This window comes from Martes martes, assembly GCF_963455335.1.
Source record: "Martes martes genome assembly, chromosome: 7".
Classification (NCBI taxonomy): Eukaryota; Metazoa; Chordata; class Mammalia; order Carnivora; family Mustelidae; genus Martes; species Martes martes.
Window position 1 is genome coordinate 139,926,573 of NC_137894.1, and position 14,190 is coordinate 139,940,762.

Sequence of the window (14,190 nt, forward strand, 5' to 3'; positions counted from 1 at the left end):
CTGTAGAGCCTCCAGAAGGAAAGCCAGCGCTCCCAACACCTTAATTTTAGCTCAGTGAGACCCTTGAGATCTCTGACCTATTATCTCACAAAACTTAAGATCATAAATTTGTGTTACAAGCTCTAAGTGCACAGTAATTTGTTACAGAAACAACAGAAAACCAGTACGGGGTGGAGAAAGATACCCCAGGCAACAAGAAAACCCAAATGCCTACGTTAACAGACAAAGTAAATTTAAAGACAAAAATGATACTAGTGGTAAAGAGGGACATTTCATATTGATGAGAGGGTCAGTTCATCAGGAAGATACAATAACCATAAAAGTTTATGTACCGGGGCGCCTGGGTGGCTCAGTGGGTTAAAGCCTCTGCCTTTGGCTCAGGTCATGATCCCAGGGCCCTGGGATCAAGCCCCCCATCGGGCTCTCTGCTCCGCGGGGAGCCTGCTTCCCCCTCTCTCTGCCTGCCTCTCTGCCTACTTGTGATCTCTGTCAAATAAATAAAATATTTAAAAAAAAAAAGTTTATGTACCGAGCAAGAGCTCCAAAATACATGAAGTAAAAATGGACAGAATTAGGGGCCCCTGGGTGGCTCAGTGGGTTTAGCCTCTGCCTTCAGCTCATGATTCCAGGGTCCTGGGATCGAGCCCCGCATCGGGCTCTCTGCTCGGCAGGGAGCCTGCTTCCCCCTTTCTCTCTGCCTGCCTCTCTGCCTACTTGTGATCTCCCTATCTCTCTCTCTGTCAAATAAATAGTTTTTTTTTTTAAATGGACAGAATTAAAGAGAGTAATAGACAAATCCACTGTCACCAGCTGGAGACTTTAACCCTTTCTCTCAGCAGTTGACAGAACCATTAGACAATAAACCAGTAAGGACTTAGATCTGAACAGCACCGACCTGACACTTTTAGAACACTGTACCCACCTTTAACACACACGTCCCTGTGCACACAGTCCATTCACTGTGTAAACTACCTGCCGGGCCACTAAACTAGTCTCCGTAAATCTGAAAGGATTGAAAGCCTCCCTGGGGAAACAAAGGAAGCTGTGCTGAGTATGTTCTTTGTCCACAATAGAATTAAATTAGAAATAAGTAACAGTAACAGATGTTTAAGAAACAGAAATTAAAATGCTTCTAAATAACCCCTAGATAAAAGAAGTAGTCCTGTGGAAAAAGAGAGAATATTTCGAAGTCAAGGAAAATGAAATGCACAGTTATGTCAAAATTTGTGTCGTGCTCCTACAGCAGAGCTCAGAGGGAAGGACCTTCTTTGCAAGCCTCTTACAGGCTCAACATCCAGAGCGCTGTCAGCTGTCCCTGAGAGCTGTTCCTTCCTTCCTTCGCGGAGCTGTTTTTCCCTGTACCAGTGATAGCATTTTACCCCATGTATTCACTAGCATTCCAGTGTCTTCCTTTCTAGACTCCGAAAGCCCTTCCAGGACTTGAAAGACAGCCGTCCTCTCCAGCGTGCCGTCTCCTGGGCCAAGCACAGGCCTGAGTGAGGGACTGGGAATGGGCCTCTTGTCCACCACAGCCCGGTGGAGGCGGGCAGGGTCGGGGCTGCGAGCCCCCCCCCCGCCCCCCAGCTGAGGAAGCCACAGCCCCAGGGTCACTCAGTGAGCAAGTGACGAAGCCCGCTTTCCAGTGTTCCTCGCGCCTTTCCCGGCAGGCCCTCAGCTGCGGACGGAGCTCTCCGCCTTAGAGACAAGCGTCTCCTCTTCCAGGAGCAAAACTGATACCAGAGTCAACAGTAAACCTTCAGCAGGTCCCTAAACGTCGCCCTGTGGCCTGCCTTCTCCAGAGGGTCGGGGAGGGCACGTCTGAGCTCTCCGAGGCTTTTCACAAAAGCCTCCACGAAGCCGCCCACAGGGACCCCCCCCCCTTCTGTAGCAGGTGGGAAGAGCTAGGCCCAGGCCTCTCAGGTGGCTGTGGCCGAGCGGGGCGGCAGGGAGCAGGCCGGGGGGGGGGGGCAGGTGGGGACCACCACAGGTCCCACCCCCAGCCCCAGCCGGCGGCTGCAGCCTCCCCAGAAGGGCTTTGCTTCGGGGCTGGAGGCCGGGCCGTGGGCCATGGGAGCGCCGTGGGGTGGCGCGGTGGCTCAGCCGCCCACGTCGGGAGGTGGGGGCTCTGCGCTCTGAGCCTCTCGTTTCTCTCTCTTCTCCCTGGGTTTCAGTTTGTAACTGGGGTTTGTTTCCCCTTTGTCTCTGGTTCAGCTTCCTTTTCCTGTTTGGTCTTAAGTAGAGTCTAAAAGTCAAGTTGCTGCCCTCCGAGGGTCCGTGGTCCTCTGATCGGCATAGCCTGTGGGAGGACAGGACTCGCCTCCTCAGGGTTCCCTGTGCTTAAGCCTTTCAGCCATGGCCACGGGGTGAGTATGGGGACCAAAAAGGGGACAGAGGAATGTCAAGAGGAAACCTAGACTCATAATCATGTAGAGCTGAAGGGACCATAGAAATCATCCCAGGCCCCCTTGTTATACTAAAGGGAAGATCCGGGACCAGAGGGCGAGGGACTTACCCGGGATCTCGGGGCAAGTTAGGCACAGAGCCCACCCCCTCTCCATCTTCTGGTGTGTCATTAAATAGGCCCGTGTCCCTCGATGTCTGTGATCTGTAATGGCTTCTGTGTTGAAGGCAGTGCTCAGAAGTCAGACGGCTGCCTCTGATTGTAGACGGGCTCGGAACCATCGAGGGGGTTGTGGTTTGGCTCTGAGGTCCTGGGCTCTCAAGTTGGGCAAAGAGGGAATCACTGATTCCTTTTTAAATGGAAACTTCAGGAACTGACTAGCAGAGTCCTGACCTGCTTGAGAGACTGGTGACCGAGGCCATCGGCCCCTCAGACTCCCACCACTCAGGCCGTGCGCAGGTGGCAGCCAGGCCACACTGCGCGTCTCCTTGTGGGCACTCTCTCCGATGTTGGGGTGACACCTCAGCTGTGATTCTCCCTACGCTGCTACCCCAGGAAATGTGGCCGGTGATAAGACAGTTCTGTCCCCCGGGAACTTGGGGTGTCAACTTGATTAACTCAGTACTTTGTGTCGCCCTCGCTGTACAAAGTGCTGCTTCACCGGTTTTCTTACTTGGGTCTGTCGGCCGTGTTGGCGGATCAGGAAGGTGTCAGCACTCGGCTTTTGAGGAGGAAGAAGCCAGCCTCTGGAAAGCAGGGGCTCTGGCCTAGGGTCGCATGGCTGTGAGAAGCAGGACGGCCGCCCCCTGCGTTTTTCCCAGGGCGCCGCACAGGCGTTCTGGAAGCGTTTGGCAGCGAGCTAATAGAGCCGGCCCCATGGCGAGCAGATCGTGGCCCATACGCCTTCTGCTCCCAGCGGGTATTTGGTGAGGGGGCGTCGCAGCCTCGGCCAGGCTGTCGGAATCCTTTCCTCCCGGCCCGGAGTCGCCAGGGCCTGGGAAACACTGTCTCTTTGTGGTTGGCTTTATTCCTGCTCCTTTGCAGCCGGTTTTCTATCACTTTAGTAATTTTCCTATAACTCTGAAGGACTTGTGGGTGGAGCTGTGGAGAACCGAATACTTCGATTTCAAAGGCGTGTGAACTTCCAGAGTGGGTGAGGACCAGAGTCGTTTTCAGCCGTGAATTACAGTGTGAAAAGCTCAGGCAGTTTACTTACCCTGTCCACTGCCGCTGCAGAAAAATGAGTCCGAAGTAAAGAGGGAGGAAGCAAAACAGGTGTTTTTAAGGTTTTTTAAAATAGTAAGAGTCTTAAAGTTCTCCATCTTGAAAGGCCCTTAGAGCCGACCCACAGTCGGGCAACCAGGTCAGTGGTGCTTTGGGCCTCTTACCCTCCACTTCAGCCAAATTAACTGTCTGTTATCTTCGTAAAGTATTCTTCAGTATCTCTTTGAGGGAAAAAAATGTGTATTGGCAATGTTGATCTTGAAGTCTGGATACTTCCTAGTGAGTCCGGTTCTGAGGTACACAGATCAGGAAACGGAGGCGGAGAGCCCTGGCAGGACCAGTCTGGTGAAGGAGGTGGTGGCCCAGCCAGGCGGAAAGCCCAGGGTCCTGCACGGCCTCCCCACACCCGGCTGGTGAGGCAGCGTCAGTAGCCACGAGCAGAGCTGCTGGAAAACCTGCAGGCTTTTTGGTCCTCCGGCTGCTGACCTAACGGGGTACGACATCTAGATTGCGTTCACCCGCGTGCCTGTAGCGGGCATCCACGGGGCCTTCGGATCATAGCAACTTTTCTTCCGGCGCCCGCTCCGGCCACCCAGAAGCCAAGCAGCATTTCCCCGAGCACTTGGCCGTGGGCTCGGAGCGGGAGTGCACGGAGCCCATGGCCCGGACCACGCTGGCAGTGTTGCCTTTCATTCTGTCGGCAGTCCTGAGGGCAGCGGCGCTTGGTTTTGTGCTTCCATGGCACAGAGGAAGAAACCAAGGCAGAGAAGGAGCGACTTGCTGGGAAACATAGCCTTGAGCTCCGGGCTGCTGGCTCCGTGCTGCCCTTCCGCACTGACTTGAGAGCTGCTCTGCTCGGGCATGCAGAGATGCACAGGGTCGGGGGGACAGCACTCGGGAGTGGAGAGCCCACGAGTCCCCAGAGCCACGCGGCACACAGTGATGAGTGTAGACGGGACGAGCAGCAGGAGTTGAGACGTTGGGGCTGTCAGGACCGACTCTGAGGAGAAAGTGGGACCTCGGGTGAACTCCGAAGGATAGTGCATGATTTTCAGAAAGGCACCGAGCGGGGTGCCTGGGCGGCTCAGTGGGTTAAAGCCTCTGCCTTCAGCTCAGGTCATAATCTGAGAGTCCTGGGATCGAGCCCCCCATCGGGCTCTCTGCTCGGCAGGGAACCTGCTTCCCCCTATATCTCTGCCTGCCTCTCTGCTTGCTTGTGATCTCTTTCTTTGTCAAATAAATAAATAAAATCTTAAAAAAAAAAGAAAAAGGCACTGAGCAAGCATCCCGGTCGGCGTCAGTCAGGGGCTGCTCCAGGCGCCAGGGAAACAAGGGAACGAGACGGGCCGTCCTGTCCTGAAACTACACTGCGGGCAGGGTAGGGAGGGGAAGCAGTCAAGAAACCATAAGCCAAAGATGGAGAGACCAAACAGCACCAGAGGCTGGTTGCAAATGACCAGGCCATCGTCTCACCTAGCACCCAGGTGGGGGACCTTTATTCAGACACCTCTGCCATGATGTCGTGAGGCCACCATGCAAAAGTCTGGAGATGGAAGCATGAGGTGGGGGCACATAGGGAGGGACAGCAAGTGTAAAGGCCCTGACGGGAACAGTTTGGTGGGGTCAGGGGTCAGAGGGCAAGGAGGCTGAAGCTGTGTGAACCAGGGGAGAGGGAAGGGCGACACTGGCCGAGAAGTGGACAGGAATTCTTACGCAGAGCCGGCAAGCCTGGTGAGGGGGTTAGATTTTGTTTGTTGTGTCGTGGGAAACCTTTTGGAGGGTGGTGAGCACGGGGAAAGGCATCCGATGGAGGACTGAGAAGAATCATTCTGGGTGGCTCAGGATCTGTGTTGTGGCACGAGTGGAGGCAGGGAGACCTCCAGGCGGGCTTGGAGTCGTCCAGGTGAGAGGGGGCGGTTGGGACTAGGGAGGGGACAGTCAGTGTCAGTGGGGAGCAAGAGCCGGGCTCAGGATGCGCTGTGGAGATGCGGCCCCCAGGACATCCCGCTGGGTCACCCGTGGGTGTGAAGGAAGTGCATCAAACCAGACTCAGGTGGCCTGTGGTTTCTCTTGCCACGGTGGAGGTGGGGGGGCACGATGTAAGCAGCTAGACTGCCAGCTGGGGGGTCCGTGGGGTTTGTGAGCCTGTGCAAGACAGGCTCCCGGTAAATGGTGGTCGAACAAGTCTGCGCTGAGTGGGAACCCGCTGATGCCAGAGTGTGGCAGGAAGGGCCACGGGAGAGAATGTGTCTGCCCCTTTCTGGTGGAGCCGCTAATTTCAGTCCCTTCCCTGGCCTCCCTCTTGTCCTCATTGTGTTTGGTTGGTGTTTTGTTTTTTCTAAAGGCTTATCAGCTCCCAACATACTACATAACTTATTTATTATTTTTATTACTTATCTCTCTCTCCACACCTGTAAAATCTAAGTTCCAGGAGGGGAGGGGCTCTTGTCTGTTTTGCTACATTTATCGAGTTGCTGGATTTAATTAACTGCGTTTGATGTGTGTGCTGGAGATGCCCGGCCACCAAAGCTCCTTCTCAGTGCAGCTCCCCACGCGGCGTGGTGGAGAAGAGGCCAGAGGAGCAGACGTTCCGCTCGCTCTCGGGTGGTGGAGGCGCCGAGGCTCCCTGTCCAGTAGCTGGTTGGCTGCTCCGGCGCACTGATTGCCCCTTGTTCCACCACCCTCAGATGTTGAATGCGTAAAGGTGTGAGAAGCCTCACACAGCCCGGGTCCGACCCATACCTCTGCCTCCGCAGCAGGGCTTGAAGACTGCCTCTAAGAGGAGCGTTTCCTGAACATGTCGTCGTCACAGGCGAGTCAGAGTCCACAAGCTTACAGCCAGACAGGCCATTGGAGAGCACGTTGTTCAGCAGCTGCTCCCAGGGCCATGTAGCTAGGTCACTTGGAGAGCTTCTTGAAACTTCTCTGTCTTCCCTTGTTCCAAAGAATCAGATGTGCCTCCAACTGAGACACATGACCACATGGGTTCCGGGCCGATCTCATGAGAGTGTGCGGTGTTCCTCGGGTGTCCTGGGCTGAAGGCGGCCGGTGTTCCTCGGGTGTCCTGGGCTGAAGGCGGCCGGTGTTCCTCGGGTGTCCTGGGCTGAAGGCGGCCGGTGTTCCTCGGGTGTCCTGGGCTGAAGGCGGCGACCGGTCTCATCCAGTGGTTTTACTTTGGTGGCTGCACCCAGAAAGGCAAAAAGGAACAACAGTTATCCTTTCTAAAGTGTTCCGTGCCAGGCATTGTGATGGACGCTGTATTTAATCCTCATCCTCTGAGGCGTTGTACTGTTGGTCCCAGCTTGCAGGTAAGAACAGGGCTCAGCAGAGAGGTCACTCACTCCAGGTCGCGGTGGTCTCACTTGACAGAGTTGGATTTGAAACCAGATCTCTTGTGTTCTCAAAAGCTAAGCTTAGCTGTAGCCTCTTGAAGGAACTCACCCCGAGTTGCAGAGTCAAGGTTCGGACCAGGGCCTCCTAATTTCTGTTATCACGCAGTCCCTGATTTCACACCATTCATACCACGAGAGACACGGAGACCTCCTCTGTCCTCCTGTGGCACCCTGCGCCCGTGTCTGTCAGTCATTCGTCATCTGCGCACCCAGGGCATGGTGCCACTCCTTTCTGCCTGTCCCTGTGCTTGCTCAGGTATGTCATGAACTGAGCTGATTGCCATGCTAATGATCAGGGGTATCTGCTGGGGCTCAGCCAGGTCTCCTTCCTCAGCTATTAATTTACCCTTGGAGATAAGCATACTGCCCCAGTCCTGGGTCCAGCCAGATCTCTGTAGCTCTCCCAAGGCTGTGTTGAAACCCATTCCACTTACACAAGTAAGCAGAATCACAGACTGCGAGGCCATAGGCATGTACCGGAATTTATAAACGTTTCTGAGGTTTGAGGAGCCCCAGTGTCCTCATGGACTATCGGGCGGCTCCCCACAGAAAGGGTTATGTTGGTGGCCTGGAAAGAAAGTGTGGGAAGTGGGTGTGAGACAGCTTCTGTCTGAGAATATCAGACTCTCGCAACAGTTGGTTGGAGTGTTTTTTTCCAGATTCCACTAGACTCCGCAGAGAAGTGGAGAACAGCTGTCCAAGCATCTGGGCCAGTGGCATTATAGCAGAGAAAAGGCAAACACCTCGATGGTAGGTGACAGAGCAGGCTGACCCTCCCAACCAGTTCAGATGGAAGGAAAGATGTCTGGGCTCATGCAAATTTAGGCTTCATACAGCCAAAGCCTTCCTTTCATTCTGACGCTTACAAAAGTGGGGCTCAAACAGTCAGCATTTGAGTTTCTGCGTTTGAAAACACGCAGACCTCACCCACTGTTTTCGTTGCCGTAGTTCAGCCGTTCTCAAATGTGGTCAGGAGAACCGCCCTTTTAGGGGTTTGTGAGTCAAAACTATATTTATAATAACATTAAGACATTGTTTGCCTTTTTCACTCTTATCTCACAAGCACACGGTGGAACTTTCCAGAAGCTACATGACATGTGTTGACATTGTCACTGTGACAGGTAATGAAATGGGTGCTTGTGCGTTCTTGTGTTTTAGAAAGTTCTCAGTTTTCGTTTCAACTGTGGTGAATACGGATAGATTTAAGCTACGTAAACAGAAGCTTTTTGGCATCCTCAGTAGTTTTTATGGGCGTAAGGTGGTCCTGAAACAAAAAAGTCTCGAGAACCACTTTTGTAAAATAGTCCACTATGAGCGTGAGCTGCAGGAGGCGCACACAGAACCGGCGAGCCCCCAGTTCAAGATGGCGGCTCCTGCGGCAGAGGAGGGGCCCTGAGATCTGGGGAGAAGGTGCCTGGTTTCACTTGAGGTGACACCACATCCCAGACTGAGTACATGTTTTAAGTTGAGAACCTAACATTAAACATATTTCGAGCCTGTTGCCACTTAGAGGGGAAAAAAGCCACCCGATGAATGGTTAACTCATTCTCAAGGGGGCAGTGCACCTTTCCACTGGAGAGATCTGGCGGCCATTCCCTTAATCCACTTTGCGTCTGGAAGAGGAGGCCGCTAGCATTGGGTGCCTCCTGCTGGGCTGGGATCCAGTAAGTACCACCATCACCTGTGCCGGGTTCTTGCCCAATCCAGTCGTGAGGAAACAGTCCAGAATGTGGATGGGCCTACAAGGCAATTGGCCTGAGCTCTTCACACAAAAAAGTCAACATCGATGAAAAACAAAAAATGGCCTAACATTCTAGCTTGGGAGAGAATAAGCAGACAGTGCAACCAAATGTCATGCTATAGATCGTGGACCCATACAAATCAAACATTTGGGGGTAAATTAGGTGACTTTAAGGTGGGCTCTGTATTAGCTATTAGTAAGGTATTTTCTTAAATGTAATAATGGTATTTAAATTATACATTAGAATGTCCTTATTTTAAAGAAATGTGTGCTAAAAACCTTAGGATTGAAGTAACACGATATCTGCAACTTTCAAATGGTTCAGAAAAAAAAAATAGAAGAGATAAGTTACATGTGTTAAAAATGCTTTACTAAAAAAAAAAAAAATGCTTTACTAAATAAAGCAGAAAAGCCCTGTTGTATGGCAGAAAGGAAGATCTGTGGTCTAGACACGGCCCTTCCACATAACAGCACAGGACCCTAGGAAACACTCCCCTTCTCCAGGCCTGGTTCCTCCATCTGAATAAAGTACTTATTATTATTTCTCGGCTCTGACAGAGCTGTCATTCCAAGTCCCTGTGTCCCTCAGTCACTGAACTGGGACATCATGGTGTAGGCGAATGTTAAAGCAGACGTTTATCTGAAGGTGTTTACTGAGCAGTCACTAGTCACAAGCACCAGGGCTACCACGATGAACAATATTTTTAAAACAAACCAAAAAAGAACTATCCTCATGGGGGACAGAGAAAAGCAGCAGCCCTTCTGTACAGTGATAAGTGGCATAAGGAAAGGTGAAGCCGCTTCTTCGCAGCGGGAAGGGATCACTGTCAGGAGATGACACAGAGGACAGGTGGAGGAGAGTCCCGGCAGAGCAGGGCATTTGAGCTGCCCCGGCATCAAGGCCTGGCTGGAGGGGCCCCTCCCAGGGATGAGCCCAAGCTCTGGATGCTCCGCAGGACAGAACCTGACAGCCCAAGTCCCGCCTGGACACCCAAGGTGATTCTCCAGGCCACAGGGAAGAACCCGCCGGAGACCTTGGTTTCCTCTGTAGAGACTGACGGAATAAGAGGCCGTGACAGCTCTGCGTGTGGGTACAGAGGCACCTCACGCTGATTCCACCCAACTCTCCGCTCACACAGATGTGCCATTACCAGAGCCAGCATCTGCTTGCCCAAGATGGTAGCCGGGGGCCGATCGTGTTCATAAACTGTTCTCCGATTTATCTCCTCAGACGTATCCAAGCTCCAAGAAACTGAAAACCTAGTCAAGAAAGATCGCGTCTCTCATTTTCCAGAGTCTTGCGTGTGCTCCCCTGAAGCCATGTCATCAGCTAATGACAGGCCAGGCCCGGGCCCCCTTCACTCCCCACACTGTCTCTGTGATGGACGGTGTCGACTCGATGCCCCTGGCCTGTGTTTCTGATACATCTCTGGTCCCTGGCTCACACCAGCCCCCCAGATTTTTCCTTTCTGCCCCTGTTCACTGGGAAAGACTGCTCGGAAAAGGGGCAGAGTAGAAATGAACCAAGCTGCTAGCACCGTCAGCCAACGGAAGGGTGCAGAAAGGGGCCAAGAGGACGAGAACGAGGGCAAGTCTGTCACCTCTGGCAAATGGAAGGCCACCGGTGGTCCTAGAGAGAGGGACTGGAATGGAGCGGGTAGGGGGCCCGCACTCTGCTGATGGGGCCCAGAGGAGACAGCACAGCAGGCGAGGGCCGAGGGGTGTGGCGTGTGTTCGTGGAGGCAGAGTTGAAGGGTGAGTGGGAGCACCCAGCGAGTAAGGCCCTAGAAGCCAGAAGCAGAGGCCTCCAGAGAAGGGAGGAAGACAGGGTCTGAGCTAGTGGTGCCTGTCGTTGGGGACAAATCACTTCATATAACGTGGGGACAGATGTGATCACTTGCTCATGAGAATCATTGAGTATCCCATGAATCACATGGGCTTTGACGCGAGGGACCTGCACATCGGGCAGGAGGGGCGCTTCATGCTTCAGAGAGAGAGGGTGGCGAAGGAGAGGACAGTCCCCTCCCCTCTGCGCCTCGCCGTGGTGCTGGGGGGTAGCCTCGCACGCCAGAGCACCCAGACAGGTTTCCATGGCCCCCACCTCCCGCGGCGGCTGCCCTGCTGCCGGCTGAGGGGCTTCCTTCCGGATGATTCTCAGCCCACTTTTCAAGTTCACTTTCATCGCTTGCATGTTGAAAGTAAACAAGTCAGGACTTTACCAGCCGCCTCAGAGTCTGGCTCTGTTTCTGCTTGGCTTTGGGAACATTTATTTATGGCCACTTCTCTCTGGCCTCCCCTGTTCCCTCGTCACTTAACTAGTTCACTCAGCAGCTGCTGAGCCTGGGCTCATGAGGGCCGTGGTCCCAGACTCCATCGGGAAGGCCATGGGGGAGCTGATGGCTCACCCTGGGGTCTGCTCTCCAGCAGCTCTCCTTGGGAGGAAGATAAGCAAAAGAGCTATCAGCAAAGCTTGAAAGTGATCAGAGGACACAGGGCCAACAAGAGGGGCAAGGGGCAGACACACTCGTGTTGAGCACGCGGACTGTACTGGATACTGGGCACCTGCACAGAGAAAAATACCTACATTTTCTTGGCTTTGTTTTACGGAAGAGAATTCCTCCCGCAGAACCCCATGATTTCCCTGTGACGGCATTAGCATGCCCACTTCGTACCTGTTCATGCTTCCTGCTAGACTGTAATCCGTTCGGGGCAGGGACATGTCCTTTTTCTCCCCAGAGCCTTGCATCGTGCTGTTCCCTTCGTAGTTACCAAGTGAATGGGAATGAGCCAGATGTTTGCTGAAGGCAGCGGCACTTGGCCCGAGCTTTAAGAAAAGGTGAAGAGCAGACCTGTGGGCATAGGAGGGAGAAGACACCTTAGGCAGAGGGAACTCCTTTCTTCCTTCAGTTTCTTGAGTAATCGTAGCAAGTCATTTTAACTGGCCTAGCGTCAGGAGGATGCTTTCGCCATCCGACGTGGCTTTACCGCCAAGCTGCCGGCTGGGCCCTGGACAGACCGCCCTTCCTCACACTCGGCGCCAGGCACGGTGTGGGCAGCCCAGTGTCCGGAGAGCACAAGGAATTTGCCCTATTGTCCTGGAACGCCCAAGGTAAACGGGTGGGACCAGAACTGTGGACTAAGCCTTTGACCACCCCACAGGGAAGCCTGTCTTAAGGAAGTGGTCCCCACCTTGGTGGCACTCATGCCCAGCAGAGGGACCCAAGGTAGAAGGCTGTTGGGAGTCCCCTGCCGTGAGACCTGTTCTGTGCCAAGGCATAGGATATGCCAACTGGGTTCCGAGAAGGACCATCTAACTCAGCCTGGGGCTTCCAGGAGCGCTTTCTAGCCAAAGTAACATGGGTCTCAGGTCTGTAGGATGAGTAGGAATTACTGGGAAGCTAGGCTAGAAAAAGCATCCCGGGCCGAGGGAGCAGCACGAGCTAGAGCAGCGAGGCCATGGAGAATGGGGACAGTGAGTCATGAACAAGGTAGGCAAGGCCCAGAGTGTGAGGGCCCACGGGGCTGCCGAGAGCAGGGATCGGACCCGAGTCTTCGGTGTAGGCTGCAGGGCTCCCGGTACTGCTCTGAGTGCCGACACTTGGGAAGGCTCTCTGGAAGAGGGGTCTGAGAATTTGCGTTTTAATGAACACCTTACCTGATTCTCACGCCGCACACAGTTTTGAGAACCGTGAGCGCAAGGTGAGAAGAGAAGAAAGTCTAACTGGTTCACATTGGGGAGCACCAAGATTTAAAGTGGTTTTACAGTCTGGTTTGGAGCAACGGCCCCTTGAGAACACGGTGAAAACCTACTTCAGAAAAAGTTGCACACTCACTTTTGCAAATAATTTCAGGGAGTTCTTAGACTCGTTAAGCCTTTCTGTGGCCCCCATTTTAAGCACGAGTAGAAAACCTCAAACGAAGAAGCCTTCAGGGAGCCACCAGAGAGAAGTGGGAGCCAGGGAGGAGGCAGAGGCAGAAGCAGGAGAGATCTTCAAAAGTATGGACATTGTCGCAGCATTGTTCAGTACGAGAGACGAGAGGTTTGAGAACTCCAGAGCAGCCGCCTGCCCTGGGAAGTGTGCGCCAGCGACCTTGTGTCCGTCGGGGACAGAAGCCAGGTTCCAGAGGGGCCGGGAGCATGAGCAAGTGGCAAAGAAATGAGGGAAGCAGGCAGGCAGGAGCCTGATGGAAGAGAAGGGAGAGCCAGAGTGAGCAGCGGGGGTAGCAGTGGGCACCTGCACACTGACTCACAGCAGCCAAACTCACGTTCATGGGTGCTTATCAGGTGCTTAACCCTGTGACGGCTGTTGAGTGAAAGATAAAGAAGGAGCTCCCAGGAGGGTGGCCCCTCACCCTGGTCTGCCTGGGATGTGCCAAATAACCTGCCTTCCGGGAAACCCCTTAGGCCCAGGCAAACCCTGTCCCCAGTCCTGCTGGGGAGACAGTGGGAGAGTGTGATGACTTGATCTGTCTGCAGGGGGCGACCACATCAGGGCACTGGGCTGAGCAAGAGGCTCTGCGGGAGCTGGGGGACAGGGAGGTACCATCCTTGTCCCTGCAGAAGAGATCTGAGGACAGGGCATGTGGTTCCTCGGCCAGAGGGGCTGGGAAGGGCAGCCCGTCCTCGCCCAGAACAGCCTTTGGTCTCCCCAGGCCTGGGCGTGCAGGGGGGTGAGGCCGAGGGCTCCTGCAGAAGCAGCCCCCCCCCCGGCACTGGGCACGGTGAGCACCTCAGATCCCGGGCGTCTTGAGACAGACAGCAGTGTCGGTAAGCCGGAACAGATGCTTTTATGTGGCAGCTGCTCGCTGTCTGAGAATAAACGGAGTGGGACCGTAAATGGGACGTTCCCACGGGCTCACGGTCATAAACACACTTACTCAGAATCGTGCATTCCACAGACACTTGGCGTCTGCATCATACAAACCACTGGGGTTACGAAGGGGCAAACAGTGGGGTCCCGCCTTCGAGGCACTCACAGCCTCCTGGGGAAGGGGGTGTGTACGCGGACCCAGAGGAGCAGGACCAACAGAAAGGGCCGAGATAGCCGCAGAGACAGCACGGGGCTGCGGGAGCCACCTCCGTGCTGTGTGGCTCCCAGCCCAGGCCCACACGTAGCTCTCCAGCAAGCGTCTGTGGTTAGCCCCGTTCCTCTCTGTTCCCTTTTTGGCCTTATGTCCTCTGTCCTTAGTTGAATTTACACACTGTCCTTTAAGTTTTTGTTGAAAAAGAGGCCCAGAATCACACAGTTTCTCTCCTCTAAGGCGCCTAACAAAAGGGTTCTTCAAAGCTTTGTGAATATCTCATCTGCCACTAGGAGGGAAATGACAGGCTTCAATTTTTTATAAATTCCTGTGCCCACAAGTACCTGTTTTGTGCTCTAAAAGAGTTAAGAAATACTTGGAGGGTGGAAAGGGATTCCCAGGTGACTTTC

The 14,190-nt window shown here is 53.9% G+C and overlaps 1 protein-coding gene across 2 annotated transcripts in view; it reads left to right on the forward strand.

Moving 5' to 3' along the window:
- EVL (Enah/Vasp-like) overlaps positions 1-14,190 on the forward strand; it is a 146,133-nt gene that overhangs the window by 71,712 nt on the left and 60,231 nt on the right. The window contains exon 1 of one of the 2 annotated variants that reach the window (XM_080807646.1): positions 2,214-2,363. The exons of the other annotated variant lie outside the window; for it this stretch is intronic. Within the exon in view, the coding sequence (XP_080663772.1) occupies positions 2,353-2,363 (11 nt within the window). The 5' untranslated portion in view covers positions 2,214-2,352. Of the gene's footprint in view, positions 1-2,213; positions 2,364-14,190 lie in introns of those variants that run through there. 2 annotated transcript variants of the gene reach the window in all.